This window comes from Mustela nigripes, chromosome 13 (assembly GCF_022355385.1).
Source record: "Mustela nigripes isolate SB6536 chromosome 13, MUSNIG.SB6536, whole genome shotgun sequence".
Classification (NCBI taxonomy): Eukaryota; Metazoa; Chordata; class Mammalia; order Carnivora; family Mustelidae; genus Mustela; species Mustela nigripes.
In genome coordinates, this window is record NC_081569.1 from 48,966,418 (window position 1) to 48,986,766 (window position 20,349).

The 20,349-nt window shown below is 37.9% G+C and overlaps 1 protein-coding gene across 5 annotated transcripts in view; it reads left to right on the plus strand.

Annotated features, from left to right (window-relative positions):
• The window catches only part of CHD8 (chromodomain helicase DNA binding protein 8), a 63,159-nt gene that overhangs the window by 24,831 nt on the left and 17,979 nt on the right, over window positions 1-20,349 (plus strand). For all 5 annotated transcript variants that reach the window (XM_059372384.1, XM_059372386.1, XM_059372387.1 and 2 more), the window contains exons 5-15: window positions 749-863; window positions 7,251-7,433; window positions 7,514-7,582; window positions 7,937-7,992; window positions 8,464-8,581; window positions 12,589-12,672; window positions 16,059-16,196; window positions 17,390-17,511; window positions 17,655-17,898; window positions 18,951-19,127; window positions 20,148-20,291. In XM_059372384.1, the coding sequence (XP_059228367.1) occupies window positions 749-863; window positions 7,251-7,433; window positions 7,514-7,582; window positions 7,937-7,992; window positions 8,464-8,581; window positions 12,589-12,672; window positions 16,059-16,196; window positions 17,390-17,511; window positions 17,655-17,898; window positions 18,951-19,127; window positions 20,148-20,291 (1,450 nt within the window). The remainder of the gene's footprint in view (window positions 1-748; window positions 864-7,250; window positions 7,434-7,513; window positions 7,583-7,936; window positions 7,993-8,463; window positions 8,582-12,588; window positions 12,673-16,058; window positions 16,197-17,389; window positions 17,512-17,654; window positions 17,899-18,950; window positions 19,128-20,147; window positions 20,292-20,349) is intronic.

A 20,349-nucleotide genomic window follows, 5' to 3' on the forward strand; every position in this document is an offset into this window, starting at 1 on the left:
GGGGGTTAGGATTAAAAGTTGACTGTTTTTATATGTCTTTGTGATTTTGTATCACCGTAGTGTGGAAGAGATTTCTTACTATCCTATACCTACTAGGTATAGCTGCCCTGTTCTTGAATCTCATCTGAACTAGAGAAGATTTTAGCAACCATTGTCAGCCTAAAGGAGTGTCGGCAGAACCAGGGCTTACCACAATCATCTTCTCTTTCCCTTCCGTGTCTTGTAGCTTCACTCCTTTTTCCCTGGCTTCTACCCCTTAGGATTCTTCAGGCTTTGTGGTGGAATTTTAATAATGGTTTATAATTGGAGAGGATTTTTAGCTTAAAAAAAATTTCATATCGCCGGTCTTAGTTAATCCTCAGCAATTGTCAGGCTGGGTATTTTCATCAGTGTTTATATTACAAAAAAGGGACCTAATGTGCAGCTAATGACAGAACTGGAACTAAAGTGAGGCCTTGTAGTTCTTGGGCCAGGATTCTGTTGTCTTATGCCACTTTCCTTCAGGTATTTGTGAGTATAGTAGTAGAAAGGATTAGTCACATCTGGTTGTAAAGGCCAGCCAGTGGCTTAGGAACCCGAATATCTTCTATTTTCAAACACCTTACTCCCTAATGATGTGTCGTACTGACTGAAGAGCTAGACACTGCTGTTAGGAAGTTTCATATATGATGGTTTAGATTAATTTTATTTTTCTTCTCCTAAATGAATTTGACCCTCACTGCAAATGAATTTGGTTTTTCCTTTTTAGCACCATCACTCCTGTGGTGGGTAAGAAGAGAAAGCGTAATACCTCATCTGATAATTCAGATGTAGAAGTCATGCCTGCCCAGTCACCCCGGGAAGATGAAGAAAGCAGCATTCAGGTAAAAGGATTCTGAAAGAACTTAGAAAAATCAAGTTTAATTCTGACAGGCAACCCAGGAATAGATAAAAGAGACTTTAACCCTGTGCATATTTCAAGAATTTTTCTAAAAGAGAGGTAGGCCTAAAAGGTAAAAGAAGTGGGACCTGGTCATGGTTGTGTCTTTTAAAATTTTTATTTTTTAGGCAAAAAGTATATACAAAAGCAGTAGTCATTTTCTGAATTCCAGTGTTTCAGAAACTAAGCAGCTATGAAATTATGCTTCATTGTTGTTATGACTATGTCAGTACTTTGGTTTCTCTTAGAACTGTTCATCTATTCCTTTGCCTTACCTTTTCTACACTTTAGGGTTCTGACTCTGTGAACTGGGTGCTTAGGCACAATGGTTTTTCCTACCTTTTTAAGGTGAGAAACACTGGAAGAGAATAAAAGAAGCTGGACCAGAAGAAGTTTGGTCCTCTGTCTCTGATTGTTGCTTTACAATATCATCTTTGTCTCTGGTTTCCAACCATACACAGAATCTGGTATTAAGATTTGGGAGACCCATGGTACTTCTGAGTAATACTATGGGCCTGGCCAATTTTCTTAGCTACTGTGTCTGAATTTTTCCTTGGTAAATGGAGGCTTGTACTAAACAAACCTTAAGTGCTGCTGTTGTTATTAATACTCAGAAATGCATTCCCTCTTTCTTGATACACTCATTACATTGGCAAACTGATACTTGGGTTTTTCTGGGGAAATTAACATTAAAGACTAGCCAAGATAAAATTGAAAAGGAAAATGAGACAGAAATTTGACTTAACAAACATTAGATATAGTATGAAATAATAATTACTAGGAGTGTGGAATTAGAGAAGAAATAACATTAATAAAGATAATAGAGTCTGGAAATAGATTCAAATGGTTATGAGGATTTAGAATATGAATTAAAATGCCATTTTAAATCAATGAAAAGAAAGAATATTTAATAAATTATGTTAGGACAGCTGGCTACCCATGTAGGAAAAAAATAAAACCAGATTTCTTGTGTCACTTTTTAAACAAATACTAGTTTAATTGAAGTCCAAAGGTAAAACTTGAAATCATGAACTTATTGTAAAACATGGATGAGTTTTTTAAATAATTCTCAGTTTTTTTTTAAAGATTTTATTTACTTATTTCACAGACAGAGATCACAAGTATATAGAGAGGGAGGCAGAGAAAGAGGGGAAAGCAGGCTCCCTGTTGAGCAAAGAGCCCGATGTGAGGCTCGATCCCAGGACCCTGGGATCATGACCTGAACTGAAGGGAGAGGCTTTAACTCACTGAGTCACCCAGGTGCTCCATTCTCAAGTATTTATAAATAATTCTCTCTTTCAAGGGGGTTTTCAGAAGTCATAAAAGGAAAGATAGATATATTTGACAATGTAAAAATTATGTACATGTAACAAAATTCTACAAATAACATAGTCATTAAGAGCATAAATTCTGCAGCAAGAATTCCTTGGTTCTTATCTTTACTACTTAGTAACATCGTCACTTCAGGCAAGTCTATTTAACCTCTTGGTGACCCAATTTCCTTATCTCTAAAATGCAGATAATAATGCCTACCAAATGGGTGGTTAGGAGAATTGACTGGAAGCATTTATAAAGCAATTAGGACAGTGCTTAGCTCATGGTAAGACAGCATAGGAAGAGTTATGTATATGTATGTTAAATAAAATAAAGGGTCAGGTTAAGTATGTGTTAAATAATTAGAAGACAAACTGAAGGCAAGTCTTTGTAATAACAAAAATACAAATTTTAAAAGATGGTGTATTAGTTTGCTAGGGTTGCCATAATAAAATACCACAGACCATGTGGCTTAAACAGCAAAAACTGATCTTCTCATAGTTCTGAAGTCCAAGATCAAGGAGTCAGCAGGTTTGGTTACCTCTGAGATCTTTCTCTATGGTTTGCAGAAGGCTGCTTTCTTACTATGTCCTTACATGGTCTTTTCTCAGTGTATATATCCTGGTGTCTTTTTGTGTGTCCACATTTCCTCTTGTAATTATGCCATTCAAGTTGAATTAGGGCTCACTCTACCAGCCTCATTTTATCTTAATCGTCTCTCTAAAACTCTTTCTCCAAATACAGCCACATTCTGAGGTACTAGGGATTAGGGTTTCAACATAAGAATTTTGGGGGATTGGGGCATTTTTTAAACTCAGTTAATTGTCTGCCTTTGGCTCAGGTCATGATCATAGAGTTCTTGGATCAAGCCCAATGTTGGGCTCCCTGCTTGGCGGAGTCCGCTTATCCCTCTTCCTCTTCCCCTCCCCCTGCTTATGCTCACACTCTCTCTTGCTCGCTTGTTTACTCTCTCTCTTAAATAAATAAATAAAATTTAAAAAACACACACAAAAAACTTAGAGGTTTATAATTCAGCCCATAAGTGGTAATGCCATTGTTGGCAGTGGAGTTCAGGAAAAGGTGCTTTTCACACAGTTGATGGGAGTATTGAGACAATCTTTCTAGCTAGTCAGTATTTCAATATGTAACAAAATTTAAAATGTCAGTGACTTTGGACTCAATGATTATGCACGAAGGAAACTTTCAAAAGTATGTAATGATGCATATGTATTTCAGCAGTATTTGTAATAGCAGAAATGTCCAAAAATTCATTGTCCATAGAGGAGAAATAGTTAATAAAATTCTGAAAATCTGAACCATAGAATACTGCGTGGCAATTAAAAACAACAAAGTAGAAGGGTGCCTGGCAGGCTAAGTCAGTAGAGTATGTGACTCTTGATCTTGGGATCATGAATTGAACCCCCACATTGGGTGTAGATTTATGAACAAACAAACAAACAACTATTAAAAATAATTTTAGGGCGCCTGGGTGGCTCAGTGGTTAAGCCTCTGCCTTCGGCTCAGGTCATGATCTCAGGGTCCTGGGATCGAGTCCCGCATCGGGCTCTCTGCTCAGCAGGGAACTTGCTTCCTCCTCTCTCTCTCTCTGCCTGCCTCTCTGCCTACTTGTGATTTCTCTCTGTCAAATAAATAAATAAAATCTTTAAAAAAAAAAAATTTTAAAAACCCCACAAATCTGTTGAAGGACATTTGGGTTGTTTCCATTTTGGAGCTATTATGAGTAAGGCTGCAGTGAACAGTTTTATTACTTCTTGGACATGGGTTTTCATTTCTCCTACCTAAGGAATAGGATTGCTAGACCATAGTAGTTACATAAATAAACATTATAACTCTGTAAGAATCTGTCAACTTCCAAAGTGATTGTGTCATTTTACACTTGCACCAGTAATGATAGTTCCAGTTCCACATCTTCAGTATTTGGTTTTGTCAACTACCCATTCTTTTTGAATACTCTTCTGTAGTATTCCATATCTTGATTATACTATAATTTGTTTAACTAGTTCCCTATTGATGGGCATTAAGATTTTTCTCTGGTCTTCTACTATTACAAGTAATGCTACAAAGATTTGTATATATGTGCAGATTTATTCGTAGGATAGTAACTTTGAAGTGAAATTTCTAGACCAAAGGGTATTGTCAGATTTTCTTTTATAGAGGTTATGCCCATGTGTAGTCTAACCAACAATGTATGTGCAAGTTCCTATTTCAGTATTTGATCAGACTTGCTGCTTTTTACCAGTCTGTTAGGTAGGTGCAAAAAAAGAAAAAAGATATCTCAATTTAGGTATCAGTTATAATTTATTATGAGTGTGAGCATCTTTTTACATTTAAAGCCATTTGTGTTTTTTTCCTACTAACTGTCTATTTATCGTATTTGCCCATCTTTCTGCTCTGTTATGGGTCTTTTTCTTAGTTACTCAAAAGAACTCTGTGCTTAGGAAATGGAGTATTTGGTGTTTTCCCCATCAGTTTATTATTTTTCTCAACTTCGTTATAATATGTATATATCTCAAATTTTTTGCAAGGTAAAATTGATCAATTTATTAGAAACGTATTTCCTACTGCCAGATTATAAAAAATTCTTCCACACTTTCTTTTAGAAATGTTACATCTTTTTAAGATTTTTTAAAAAAGATTTTATTTATTTATTTGTCAGAGAGAGAGAGAGAGAAAACACAAGCAGGGGGAGAAGCAGGCAGAGGGAGAAGCAGGATTCCCCACTGAGCAAGGAACCTGATGTGGGACTTAATCCTAGGACCCTGGGATCATGACCTGAGCCAAAGTCAGACTTAACCGACTAAGCCACCCAGGCATCCCCTTTCTAAGATTTGTAAAAAGATTTTGGAAATCCTTTATTTTTATGTAATTTAGTTTCTTTCAACCTCTAAATAGCTAGCCATTTGTTTCCAGTCCCATTTATAGAATAATCTACTTTTCCCTCACCGATTAGAAGTGCTATTTTTATCATGTTCTATATCCACCTAGTATTTTAGTCTGTATTTGGACATTATTTCATTGACCTGTTTATCTTTTCTTAGAGAGGTTCCAACCTTTGTTAATTGGTATAGCTCTTTTGTGTCCTTAATATCTGGTAAGGCCAAGCACACTTTTCCTGTTTTTCCTGGTTATTCTTTAGTGTTTATTTCTCTCTTTGACTTTTTGAATCAGTTTATCTAAATAAAAAGTTCTGTTAATTTTATTTTGTCATTTTTATGTAATGCATATAATTAGAATTAAGTCTTATTGTAGGACATTGTATTTTATTATTTTTAATTTTATTTATTATTTTATTATTATTATTTTATTATTCAAGTTCTCTTTTGGCCTCCTGGAGTGTTTTAAAGTTTTTTTCATATAGATTTTACATATTTCTTACTAACTTTAATTTTTTAGATAAGTAATCTTTTTGTTTTTTTATGTAGAATTCTTTCTTTCTTTTTTAAGATTTTATTTATTTATTTGACAGAGCACAAGGAGGGGGAACAGCAGAGGGAGGAGTAGAAGCAGGCTCTCCTCTGAGCAGGGTACCCAGTGCAGAGCTCAAACCCAGGACCCTGAGATCATGACCTGAGCCAAAGGCAGATGCTTAACTGAGCCACCCAGTGCCTCGAATCTTTCCTTTCATTATGTTTTATGGCTCAGTTTACATAAGAATGATAGTTTTAAAAATTGATTTTATGCCAGGGAAGTTTGCTTAATTTCTGTAGTTCTGTGTCTAATAATTCATTTAATTTGTTTGGGTTTTTCAGAGATATAATCATGATTGAAAAATAATCTTTTTTTAAAAAAAAACTATTTATTTATTTGACAGACAGAGATCACAAGTAGGCAGAGAGGCAGGCAGAGAGAGAGAGCGGAGGAAGCAGGCTCCCTGCCCAGCAGAGAGCCCGATGTGGGGCTTGATTCCAGGACCCTGGGAACATGACCTGAGCCGAAGGCAGAGGCTTTAACCCGCTGAGCCACCCAGGCACCCCTGAAAAATAATTTTATCTTTCTATCCTTCCCAACTTTTTATCATGAACTACAAAGTATTACTTAAATTACTTAATTCAAAAATATTTTACTCGGGGTGCGTGGGTGGCTCAGTCAGTTGAGCATCTGACTCTCGGTTTCAGCTCAGGTTGTCATCTCAGGGTTTTGAGATTGAGCCCCAAGTCCAGCTCTATGCTCAGTGTGGAGTCTGCTTGGCACTTTTTCCCTCCCCTAGGTCTGTGTGCAATGTGCATGCACACTCTGTCTCCAAAATAAATAAAATATTACAAAAGTGTTTTTTCAACCACTTGAAAGAATAACGTAAATCTAAAATGTATTGATGCGGAAAACTCCCCTAAAAAGTACTGTTAACAAAAAGGTAAGTAGCAGGGACGCCTGGGTGGCTCAGTTGGTTGGGCAGCTGCCTTCGGCTCGGGTGATGATCCCAGCGTCCTGATATCGAGTCCCACATCAGGCTCCTTGCTTGGCGGGGAGCCTGCTTCTCCCTCTGCCTGTACTGCCACTCTGCCTGCACTGTGCTTGCTCTCTCTCTCTCTCTCTGGCAAATAAATAAAATCTTTAAAAAAAAATGGTAAGTAGCAGAACAATGCTGTAATCATCATATAGTATGATTCTATTTATTAAAACAAAAAAACCTTAGAACTAAAACAGAAAGCAAAATTAGTAACAAAACATTCTTGCACCTTGGCACTTCAGGGTTGCTCCTTATAGAAAGCACATTGTACCCTTCATTTTACCAGAGTTTCTTGGCAGTAGTATCCAGGTTACTTTCAGGTGGATTCTAGTTCTTTGAAAAAACAGTTTGGCAAATTAATTTGTATTTGGTACATAAAGAATATGGTTTGATATCACATAATTTTGTAAATAAGCTCTTTATCTTTTTGGCTTGGTTTTTCGTAGGGATTTTGGAGTAAAATAAATATATGACTATAGGCAAATAGTTTTAAAGGTTTTTCTCTTTGATATATCTACATAGTTATTTTAACCATTCTTTCCGCTACAGAAAAGACGCTCAAACCGCCAAGTTAAGCGAAAAAAATATACAGAGGATCTGGATATAAAGATCACAGATGATGAAGAAGAAGAAGAAGTGGATGTAACTGGTCCAATAAAAACTGAGCCTATCCTCCCTGAACCCGTGCAGGAACCAGATGGCGAGACTTTGCCTTCCATGCAGTTCTTTGTGGTAAGCTGAGAACTTAAGCAATATGAGAGGTTGTCCTGCTCCTCACAGTCTCTGTTGACTAACTGCATTTTTTGCTACAGGAGAATCCCAGTGAAGAAGATGCAGCCATAGTAGACAAAGTGCTTTCTATGCGGATTGTGAAGAAGGAGGTAAGGCCTTAACCCTTCATGTCAACCCATAATGCTGCATTCACAGGCTCTATTTAATAAACACCTTTGGATGCCAGGATATATTAGTAAAGTATAGTTATGGTGGAGGGAAGTTACCTAGAAAATAGGAACTGTCTTATTGCCTCTTCTTTTGGTTTTCTGTTTAAGATGGATAGACTTATTTTTTCCAGCTGTCAGATCTCTTGTATTGGAGTACTAGGTTAGTTCTTTAATCCCTCAGTCACTAATACACTCTAGGAACATTGGTATGAAGCTCTACCATGAGTAGTGAAAATTAAAGCTTCTTTCTTTGACAAATAAGGTTATTAATAACTATGATTTCTTTCTTCTCAGCTTCCTTCTGGACAGTATACTGAGGCAGAAGAATTCTTTGTCAAGTACAAGAACTAGTATGTGATCTGTGCAAAAAGCTTTTCACCCTAAACCCACAGGGTTGTAAAAAGTTCTCCTGTATAGTCCATCCTGGGTGGGAATGTGTCCCTTTTTAATAGTCTCCTAGCCCAATTGTTGTTTTCTTTTGAGGAAAATGTCTATTCAGAGAGGAGTTTGGGAATTGCGTTTCTCTTCCTGTTTCCCAACAGGAAGGGTGGGGTAAGGGTGGTTCCTGATAAAATCCCTTGTGATTCTCTATACCTTAATTTAACATTATGACCTTTCTACTCAGACTGGTCAGTGGACCAGCAGAATTAGCATCATTTGGGTGCTCGTTAGAAATGTGAACTTTCAAGCCTGCCCCAGACCAGGTGTTTGTGTGCAAAATCAGTCTTAAGAAGCACTTACCATTGTGCCTGCTTCTGGCTTATCCCCAAATCTAGCCTACCCTTTCTCACAGCATGACCAGCTATTTCCATCCCCTTCAGCTCCTATCTACACTGTGAATGGGCTACCATCTCCCAACTAGAGAAGGATAAAAGGATCCATCAAAAACTAAAGCGCTTCAAAACCAAAATGGCTCAGATGAGACACTTCTTCCATGAGGTAATTAGGAATAGGTATTGCCTATCATTTATTTCACAGAAGCAAAAATTATTGGGGTTATCAGTCTTGACTGATTACTTAAGACATATTTGTTTTGTGTACATGGGTATGAAGTCTTAATTTTGATCATTGGACTTTCCTAATTTAGTTGCCCCATGCTTTGTTTTACTAGGTCTAAATTAGGTCTTTTTATAAGTTTGTAGGATGTTTTGGTATTGACTTACTCAGTATTCATGAAGTATTTTCAAGATGGATTTTAAACTGACCTCTCATCCACTTGAGGCATTCTTCTTCTAATGTCAATCTATAGCCGTTGATGGTTTCTGTAGGCATAAGCAACCGTTTCATTAGGAAAGAACATTTATTTTTTAAAATTTCTAATCCACTGTAACAAGAAATGGTGATATAGGAGATTTAATTTCCCATAACCATTCCTTTTTTTTTTTTTTTTAATTTTTTATTTATTTATTCGACAGAGATCACAAGCAGGCAGAGAGACAGTCAGAGAGAGAGAGAGGAAGGGAAGCAGGCTCCCCGCTGAGCAGAGAGCCCGATGCGGGGGCTCGATCCCAGGACCCTGAGATCATGACCTGAGCCGAAGGCAGAGGCTTTAACCCACTGAGCCACTCCTCCGCCCCTCCCATAACTGTTCTTAACTACTGGATAAACACTGGAGTATGCATTAAGGGTCCCTTTTTTCTTTTTTTTTTAAGATTCCATTTATTTATTTGACAGACAGAGATCACAAGTAGGCAGAGAGGCAGGCAGGGAGAGAGAGGAGGAAGCAGTCTCTCCGTGGAGCAGAGAGCCCAATGTGGGGCTCAATCCCAGGACCTCGGGATCACGGCCCGAACCGAAGACAGAGGCTTTAACCCACTGAGCCACCCAGGCACCCCTCCCATAACCGTTCTTAACTACTGGTAAACACTGGAGTATGCATTAAGGGTCTTTTGAGCCATAGTTTAACTGTCCATTTTGCTTTGAAAGCTTTGTGTATATATATATGCCTTTGCTGAATTGGGGTTTGTCATCTTTAGCATATATATAGAACTGCGTGCCTTGAGAAGACAGATTCTTTTTCAAAGCTTCTTAGAGCTAAAGGGAAAAGGTTCTAATAAGAAAGATTGAAGGAAGGAACTAAATGTATAGTTTTAGCAAAAAACCCCTCAGTTCTGCCTGAATATATATGATAAAGCTAACTTGACCACCAGGTTTGCAAATAAATTAACTATTTCTCATCACCTGGAGAGGGCAAGTAGGACCATGTAGTTTTATAATTTCTTTTTATATGAAAGTAATAATTGGGTTGTGTTTTTTCATCTATGTTCTTTTAAAACATAATTTGTGAAATGTACAATGAAACTGTAATACCATTCCAGCCGATATTAGATGTACAATTTGTGACTCTTGAACCAGTCTCTACTAACTCATATGCCAATTAAATCTTCATATATAGGTAGGCTATTTAACCAAATCAGTCATTCATTTATTCATCATTTATCATGTGCTAGTTTTTATGGAGAACAAACCAGATATGGACTGTGTTACCATACAGCTCACTGTCTAATTGGGGAGAGAGAAATATTAAAAAATAATTCTAATTGTGTTAAGTGCCAGAAAAGAAAGAGCACAAGGAGCCATAAGGGGAGGGGGAGGAAACACCTACTTTGGATAATTAGGGAAGACTTACCTGAGAATTGAATTATGAATAAGAGCAAGGCTATGAATCCATGTAAATAATATTGCTGGCATGGGAATTAGCATATATGAAGGCCCTGAGACAGGGTGAGGCACTGAAAACAAGGTACAGTTGAACAAAAAAGAGTGAATGGCCCAAAATGAGATCAGAAATTTAGGCAGGCAGTGCATACAGACCTTTTAAGCAGTCTGGTTTTAATTTTGTTTTTATTCTAAGTGCAAAGGAAAATCAATACATTGTTTCAAACAGGTCAAAGACATAATCCAGTGATCACTTTTAAAAGATCACCTAGACTTTGGAGAATGGATTGAAGAAGAGTAAGCATGAAAGTATGAAGAGCAGTAAGAAAGTTGAAGATTTCTAAATAGGAAATATCATGGCTTAAAAGTAGAATGGTTTCAAGTGGATAGAATGGATAGATTAGAATTGACAGGGCTTGGTATGGTGGCTTAAAATGATAGGTTTGTGGTCTGAGCAAATGGGTTCAGGTGGCATCTATTAAAGTATCAAAGATGTTAGAAGCAGCTGATTGGGGGAAATCAAGAATTTAGCTGGGTGGCCCATTTCTTAAGCATCTGTTTTCAGGGTAGCTGGGTGGCTCAGTGGGTTAAGCCTCTGCTTTCAGCTCAGGTCATGCTCTCAGGGTCCTGGGATCAGTGCCCACATCGGGCTCTCTGCTCAGCGGGCAGCCCAGCCCACTTACCCCTCTCTCTGCCTGCTTCTCTGCCTGCTTGTGATCTCTCTCTGTCAAATAAATAAAATTTTGAAAAAAAAAAGAATCTGCTTTTGGCTCAGGTCATGATCCCAGGGTCCTGGGATCGAGCCCTGCATCAGGCTCCCTGCTCAACAGGAACTTTCTTCTCCCTCTTCTACTCCCCCTGCTTGTGTTCCCTTTCTTGCTTGTCTCTCTGTCAAATAAATAAATAAAATCGTTAAAAATTTTTTTTTTAGTTTAGACTATGTTAACCTTAAAATTCCTTAACCTGGGGCGCCTGGGTGGCTCAGTGGGTTAAGCCGCTGCCTTCGGCTCGGGTCATGATCTCAGGGTCCTGGGATCGAGTCCCACATCGGGCTCTCTGCTCGGCAGGGAGCCTGCTTCCCTCTCTCTCTCTCTCTCTGCCTGCCTCTCCGTCTACTTGTGATTTCTCTCTGTCAAATAAATAAATAAATAAAATCTTTAAAAAAAAAAAAAAAATTCCTTAACCTATCTCTAGTAAGCACAGATACACAAATCTGGATTTTTCAGGTTGCAATTAAAATTTGGATTTTGTCAGCATATAAATAGTTATTAAAACCTTAATAATGATTAAAGCCACCTGAGGGGGGAAGGATTTCTATACATTCTAATAGTTCTGTATTTTTTTATGAAAGTTCTTTCTGTAATAGTATGCATGTGAGCCCAGAACTAAGGCTTTAAGGCTTTTCCCAAATATAGAGGTCCAGGTGAAGGAGAAGGAACTGTATGCCAGAGTGGCAGGAGAAAGATTAGGAAGCAAAGTCACGAAAAGCAATAGGAAGCAAAGTCATGAAAAGCAAGAAGGAAAAGTGTCTTAATAAGGAAGAGTTTTTTCCTTAAAGTTTCTTTAAGATCTTTCTTTGGAGTCTTTGGTTATTTGTTTTCAGATACCACCCAAAGTTGGATACCAATGATTTAGAAGAAAAAGAACCAGTGAAGGTGATCAAGAATTGGCTAAAACCAAAATAAAGGGGGAAGGGCTATTGACAAAAGTGTAGTGTCTCAGAAAACCCAAGGGTTTTTAAAGGAGAGAATTAGGAATTGTGGAATACTTCGTAGAAGTTAAGTGAGATGAGGACAGAAATGTTCCATTATATTTGGCAATTTGGAGATTATTAATAACATCAAGAGTAATTTAGTTGTGTGAAGGAAGTGGAAGGTAGAGTGGAGTAGCTGCTTGGGTATGAAGCAGAACAGAAAAATAGTTGCAGGCAGATGAAGAATAAAGGAGGTCTTTTTAAGATGTGAAATAGTAGAATATATCTGTGTGTTTATGGGAATGATCCAAGAGAGAGTTTCCTAAGAGGCTGAGAAGGGGTAGAATCCAGAGAATATATGGAGAGAATGACCTCTGTTAGAAGACACTTACTCTGGTCATAGGTGACAAGATAGGTGCAGATTTAAGTTTTTAAAAAGGATTTTATATGGTGAAAATGGTGGGGGGACTCCCTTCTGAAGGCATCTTTTTAAAAAAAATTTTGAAGTGAGATCACCAGGTAAAGGTGGGATGGAAGGTTGGGTTTACTGGACAGTGATCTTTTGGTCTTACTGTTTGTTTCATAACTCCTCTAGGATGAAGAACCCTTCAATCCAGACTATGTAGAAGTGGATAGGATATTGGATGAGTCTCACAGTATTGACAAAGACAATGGGGAGGTGAGTTGGGGCATGGTAGAACATTGATGGTCTCAGAGATTTCTACTGGTCTGCTTGCTCATCCTTTATTATGAAGATATGGCTGAGAAATCCCTTAGACAAAAAGGTATTTTTGAGTTTTTCTGAGACCTCCTTAGAATGATACTGGGAAGGGGCACCTCGGTGGCTCAGTGGGTTAAGCCGCAGCCTCGGGTCATGATCTCAGGGTCCTGGGATTGAGTCCTGCGTCGGGCTCTCTGCTCAACGGGAAGCCTGCTTCCTCCTCTCTCTGCCTGCCTCTCTGTCTACTTGTGATCTCTCTCTGTCAAATAAATAAATAAAATCTTAAAAAAATAAAAAAAGAATGATACTGGGAAGGTAAGGGAATAGGGAGAGAGGCTAAAAGGAAAGCTTCTCATAAAGTCAAACATTGAGCGCTGTAAGTACCAGGAGCTATATTAACAAGTACTCCTTCACCTTGATCTTGTTTTCTCTTAGATTTTATATGGGAGACCCCTGACGTCCGGTTAAAGGTTATAGAAGAGGAGAGGAATAGGGATACTTCACAAATCTCCATATTTATAAATATAAAAATGCCTCCACAGACTCCTAGCTTTCTCCATATCACTGAGAGTTACTTTTTGAACTTACCATCAATTGAATACATTTTCATTTATCATTAAAACCAGTCTACTGCATCTGAATCTATACTTTTAAACAGAATATGGAATTGCACTCCCACAGATTAACATTCAGTAGATCTTTAGGTGTGACCCAGAGATCTGGATTTTTAAGTTGTTCTCTAAGAGATTGTCAAACATAGCTTGATTTGGGAATCACTGCACTAAAGCTCTGTTAGCAGATTGGTCATGTGCTAAAACTAACCTGTTGATACAGTTTCATAAATCAGTTTTTTCATTTTCCAAATAAGTTGAAAAGATCTAAGCCACCAGTGAATTCAACATTGTGTCTTTTTAAATATATTTCAAACTTAGACTATGAATCACCATTCCCTTAGAAACTATCGGTTTCTTTTCACTTCAACTATAAGTTCTTGGTAGGGCCATATTTCATCAAGTTTTTATCACATCTGACCGTTACTCCTTACCCCGTGACCAGTAGAGAACAACACAACTTAATTAAAATGTCAGTGCCAGTGGTGAGCTAGGCTCACTCACAAGCTAAATGACATGTGTCCATATATCACCCTTATGGATTCTAAGAATCAGAAGTATTCCCTCTCTAAAATTCTATGTTTACTCTATTTTAGAAGCCTTTAGGGTCATTCAGAACCTTAGACATCCAAGGCCTATTACAGTTCATTGTCTACAGATCCTGACAAGCATGCCTCAGAAAACACATTTTCTGCTTTTATGGGTTGGGGTGGGAGTTACTATTTATTGTTCATTAGCAGGAGGTGAGTGGGGAATGGACCAGTTTTTAGAATGGACATGTTAGCTACTATTAAATTCTTGTCATTTTTAGGATCTCAGCCTTATCAGTCTTGAACATCTTGTGCTCTTACTAACATACTTACCACTCTTAAAAAAGCAATTGATCTTTGGACTGTTGGAAATGGCAAGACAGATGAAAATGTTTTAGTTTCCTGGTGCTATAAATTGTGCTCCAATATTGGATTACAACATTCTGTGAACCCAATTTTCCCCCTCCCCAAAATAAGTTTAATTGGTCATCCTTTTACATGACCTAAGAGTGGAAAACCAAATTATAAATAAGTCCTTGGAAAAGTAAGTTAAGATGCCGGAAATATGTTATCTGGACAAATGGCTTTATGTAAGAAATGACCTGTGTCACTATAATTAAGAAAATAGGGAAAGAGCAGCTAGATTAATTCTAGAGATTCCTTGATCTGTAATTCTGTTGAGGTGCTTATATCTTCAGACTTCTTGCTGGCTGTTTTAGGGGTATTCTGTGAAATGGTACTAGAGATTCTTACTGATTACACTAGGCCCCATCTAATCCTTTTTTCTTTCTTTCTTTTCTTTTTTTTTTTTTTTTAAGATTTTATTTATTTGACAGAGATCATAATTAGGCAGATAGGCAGGCAGAGAGAGAGGAAGGGAAGCAGGCTCCCTGCTAAGCAGAGAGCCCGATGTGGGGCTCAATCCCAGGACCCTGGGATCATGACCTGAGCCGAAGGCAGAGACTTTAACCCACTGAGCCACCCAGGTGCCCCTAATCCTTCTTTTTTCATATAGACCAAAAATAGAAATACAGTCAGGGCAGTGATCAGTTTGAGTCATGAGAACAGGAGCCATTTTACCCCAGGTCACTGCCTGTCCCTTTGCAGCAGAACACATATATAGAGCACAGTACTGTAGTTAGAGCTTTAGTATTTGCCCCTCCTCTCTTCTCTCTTGTTACCTGTCTTCAGTGACACCTCTCCTAGTTACCTCCTAGCTCACAAGCAAATCTCTTTTCCACCATATGACTTCTTTTTGGAGTAGCAACTGCACTCAGAGCTACAGAAGCTCAGAAGCCCAGGGATTTCAACCCTGCTTTGCTCTAATGGGTTAATCCATTCCTCACTTAGGAAAGTAGCCTGGCTTCCACTCTTTCACTGTATTAAATTTGGTGTCAGGATAATAGTATGAAGCAGAGCCCTATCTTTCAGTTTCAACCTAATTCAACATAATGTTGGAAAAGCATTTGTTTTATTTTATTTTTTGCATTTTCATGGTTGATGAGCATAATGTTTCAGTGCTTAGTGTTTTAGAAACTGCTGGGTATAACTTTGCCTCTTAGAACAGATTCTGATAAATTGCTTGGAAAAATGATCCAAGCCATGAATAGTACAGTGCCTCAGCAGGTAAGCCTATGATTGGTATTCCCAGCCTATTTTTTAAAGTATATTTTTCTTTTTAAAGATCTTATTTATTTATTTGACAGACAGAGATCACAAGCAGGCAGAGAGGCAGGCAGAGAGAGAGGAGGAAGCAAGCTCCCTGCTGAGCAGAGAGCCCGATGCAGAGCTCAATCCCAGGACCCTAGGACCATGACCTGAACCAAAGGCAGCGGCTTTAACCCACTGAGCCACCCAAGCGCCCCTCCCAGCCTATTTTTTAAAGCACTTTCTAGGTATTAACACTTTGTGATCTGATTCTGTAGTCAAATTCTTACCCTTTGGGGCACCTGGGTGTCTCAGTTGTTGGGCATCTGCCTTTGGCTCGGGTCATGATCCCAGGGCCCTGGGATCGAGCCCCACGTCAGGCTCCCTGTGGGAAGCCTGCTTTCCCTCTCCCACTCTCCCTGATGTGTTCTTGTTCTCACTGTCTGTCTCTCTGTCAAATAAATCAATAAAATCTTTAAAAAATAATTCTTACCCTTTAATAACAGCAGAGAACACAGAATCAGTTTATTAAGGCTTTTAGCTTTTTCTCTCTTAGCCTGTAATTTACTACCTGGTGAAATGGTGCTCGCTGCCCTACGAGGATAGTACGTGGGAGCTGAAAGAGGATGTTGATGAGGGCAAGATACGAGAATTTAAGCGGATTCAGTCAAGACACCCAGAACTCAAAAGAGTAGTAAGTACATTTGCAATTAGAATGTAAAGTCCATGTAGGTAATGATTTAGTTTTTATTTATAGAAGTTTATGTAGTTGTTTTAGCGTTTAATATAGAAATTTTCAAACATATACAAAAGTAAAAGAAACAGTATAGTCTACTAATTTCCAGATTATTTTAAAGCAAATCCTAGATTCCTTTACTTCATCTTTAAGTATTTCAGTGTTTATGTCCAAAGGTAAAACCACTTTTATACCTGAGAAAATTTAACCATTCCTAAATATCAACAAATAACCAATTGCTATATATATTTCCCTGATTATATTCTAATTTTTGTTAAATTGTTTAGATTGGATTTTGAATAAAGGTATATATAGTGCTGTCAGTTAATGTGTCTCAAATATCTCTTAGTATTAGTTTCCCCCTACTTTATAATTTCTCTTGAAGAAATCAGGTGGTTTGTTCTCTAGGGTTTTCCATAGTCTGAAGTTTACCAGTTACTCCCCTCTTGGAAACTTCTAATGTGTTCTCTGTTATTATTTTACATAAATGGTTAGATATAGAACAGTGGTGTCCACTGGAACTTTTTAGCACTGTGCTTAATGTAGTAGCCAATAGCTACATTGCACATGCTCAGTAATCACATTTGGCTAGTGTCAGATGTAAAACATCATCATAGTTCCATTAGTATCACTCTTTTAAAGGCTTGATCAAATGGGGAAGGGAGACACTAAATCTATTTCATAGGTGATTCTATCAGGTTGTCTTTTGTGATATTATTAGTCATTTATGATCATTGCCTCGGCCTGTTCTTTAAGGATTTCAAAATGATGTTATTTTAATTATATCATGTTTTTACTTACTAGCTAGAATCTCCTATAAAAGGAAATAATGATTCATGTACTGTTTGGTTACTCTGAGGTACAGATGATATAGGAAAAGAAGATAAATGCTTTGTTTTCTTTCTTTATTTCCCAGATATCAAAATAATGAAGTAGTTCTCTTGCATTCTCCAAAAGTGACCAGTGGTTTTGGTTTTCCTCTTTTATTAAGTTTCTTAAACTTTATTTTAGTTTAAACTTTATTATGAATTCATGAATTTGAATATATTTTAAATGTTTTTAAATCGATTTTGGCTCCTAGAACTCCCTAGTAAGTTTGCCTAATTTTTTTAGTGTCTTCACCCCATTTATTCAAATTTTCTCTTTTGTAGAATCGTCCACAGGCAAGTGCCTGGAAGAAGTTGGAGCTGTCACATGAGTATAAAAACAGAAACCAGTTACGGGAATATCAGTTGGAAGGGGTCAACTGGCTGCTCTTTAATTGGTATAACAGGTACAGAAAAGAGTAGGCCCATGAAATGTAGGCTTGGCCTGGAATTATTTTTATCTCTTTTCTGTTGAAATAGTTCCTTTTATGTATTTTTTAAAAAGATGTATCTTTTGACATGCTTTTCTTTTTCCATGATGAATCTTCAGGCAGAACTGTATCCTGGCTGATGAGATGGGACTGGGCAAAACTATCCAGTCCATTGCCTTCTTGCAGGAGGTTTATAATGTGGGCATCCATGGCCCCTTCCTGGTCATTGCCCCACTGTCCACAATTACTAACTGGGAGCGAGAATTCAATACATGGACAGAAATGAACACTATTGTATACCATGGCAGTCTGGCCAGCCGTCAGATGATTCAGCAATATGAAATGTACTGCAAAGATTCACGGGTGAGTTGTAGATCATGGGAATGTAATAGTTCAGAGAGAGTAGGCCAAGGTACCTGGTATTTTAGAGGCTTTTATATGAATAAAAGACTAGTATTGAGATTTTCTGAAGTGACTTAATGGCATTTTGTTTAGATTGCACAGGGAATTTTTTCTTTGACTTTTGTTCTTTTGATCCAGTGGACATTTTGATTCAGTGGAAGTTCTATTTATGAATACATGCATTTTAAATAGAATTTTATTGGCATTGAGTTTTCATCAAGAAGTATTGAGGTGATGAACTTAAGCTACTTCCTCTCTTTCTTTAAAGACTACTAAAATTTTTCATTCAGATTAGTTCTTTTGTTCTATACAAATTTGAAAATAAAAATTTGAATCATTCATCCTTTGTTAGTCACATTTGTGCTTTTAATTTTGTTAAACTGATTCAATTCTCCTGTCTGTTTTTAAAAAAAAAATTTTTTTGAGATTTTATTTATTTATTTGACAGAGATCACAAATAGGCAGAGAGGCAGGCAGTAGCGGGGAGTGGGGGGGAAGCAGGCTCCCTGCTGAGCAGAGAACCCGATGCGGGACTTGATCCCAGGACTCTGAGATCATGATCTGAGCCGAAGGCAGAGGTTTAACCCACTGAGCCACCCAGTCACCCCTCTCCTGTCCATTTTTAGACAGTAACGGTATTACCTGTTTCACTTTCAGTCTTGTCTTGTATATCTCAACAGTGCCCAATATTTGTGGATTTCAGTGTTAACTACCAAAAGATCTAGATCTGAGATAAATGAACTAGGCACACAGCAGAGTCGAAAGTGTCCAGCTTTATACAGTGAGGTCTGTCATTTTCCCAAGAAACTGATAGCTTAAGGAAACATTGTGTCTTAGGTTCAGTGATTTGGCACTATTTATCAGGAAAATACACAGCAGCAGAGATCGGGGGTGGTGCTGTTTGTATTTCCTACTAAGCCTGCTTGAATATAGAAAAGAGAATGTGTAATGCAGAAGAGGACCTCACTTAGAGGACATTAGGCCTTTTTTAACTTTATTGCCTTCATGCTTAGGGGCGCCTCATCCCAGGCGCATACAAGTTTGATGCCCTGATCACCACTTTTGAGATGATTTTGTCAGACTGTCCTGAGCTTCGTGAGATTGAATGGCGTTGTGTCATCATTGATGAGGCCCATCGGCTAAAGAACCGTAATTGCAAGCTGCTTGATAGCCTCAAGCACATGGACCTGGTGAGTTCTTTATGTTGACTTATGGGTGGAAACACCTGGAATTAAAATAATCCTAATTCCCTGTGGAATTACTGTAACAAATTTAGCAGAGAAAAAACATTAGGATCTTACTATTGGGTGGTGGGTATGGCCTATGGGAATGGACACCTGAAAGTCATATAAAAGTCCTATAAACTTTAGAATTAGAAGATAGTTGTATATTAGCAGTTCTTAATCAGGTGGAGAGGTGGGATACAATATTAGTTACCTAGTGCGACATAATGAATACCCTAAAACTTGGCTTAAAGCAACAACTGTTATTTTTTATGATCCTCTAGGTCAGCAACTTGGGCTGGGCACAGCTAGGCCATCCCTTTTATGGTCTTGCCTGTAGTCAGTAATGTGGCTCCTGCTGGCAGTTGGTGGGCTTCTGGGTCATCTACCATATGACCTGTCATCCTCCAGTAGGCCAGACTTTGCTTCTTGACATGGTGGAGTCAGGGTAGTATCCAGAAAGGGCAAAGGCAGAAGTTGCAAGGCCTTTGAGGTATATGCTCTGAAACTCACAATATCACTTCTGCTACATTCTCTTTGTCAGAGCAAGCCACAAGGCAAGCCCAGATTCAAGGGGTGAACCTTGATAGGAGGAACTACAAAGAATTAATGGCCATATTTAATCCAGCACAGGTACATTCCCTAGAGGGGGACATATTAGGATATCTGTGGGGAGTTGAGTGTGGAAAGGCCTATGTAATTGGAAAAAAAACCCATATGTTTGAATATTTCTTCATTTGCTTATAATCTTAATATTTAAATTCTTGTTAAATAATATCAAGGCTTTTGTTTTTTGTCTTTGTTTTTGTTTTTAATGTTTTATGTTTATCAGAAGAGGGAGCAAGTGAAAGAAAAGATAGTAATCTGGTCCATTCCCATAATTTTATAGATAATGAAATTAAAACTAAAGTTTTATACCTAAGAGAAAACCCCAGAAGTCCTTTATATTTTTGAGTTTTACCATATTTTTGTTTTCTCCATTTCTAGGAACACAAAGTGCTACTCACAGGAACGCCATTGCAAAATACTGTGGAGGAACTGTTCAGCTTGCTTCATTTCTTGGAACCTTCACAGTTTCCTTCAGAATCAGAGTTCCTCAAGGATTTTGGGGATCTCAAGACAGAGGAGCAGGTAGGAAGTCTATCTGGACAAGAAAGGTAATGTTTGTACTAGGCACACCTTTGTTGCC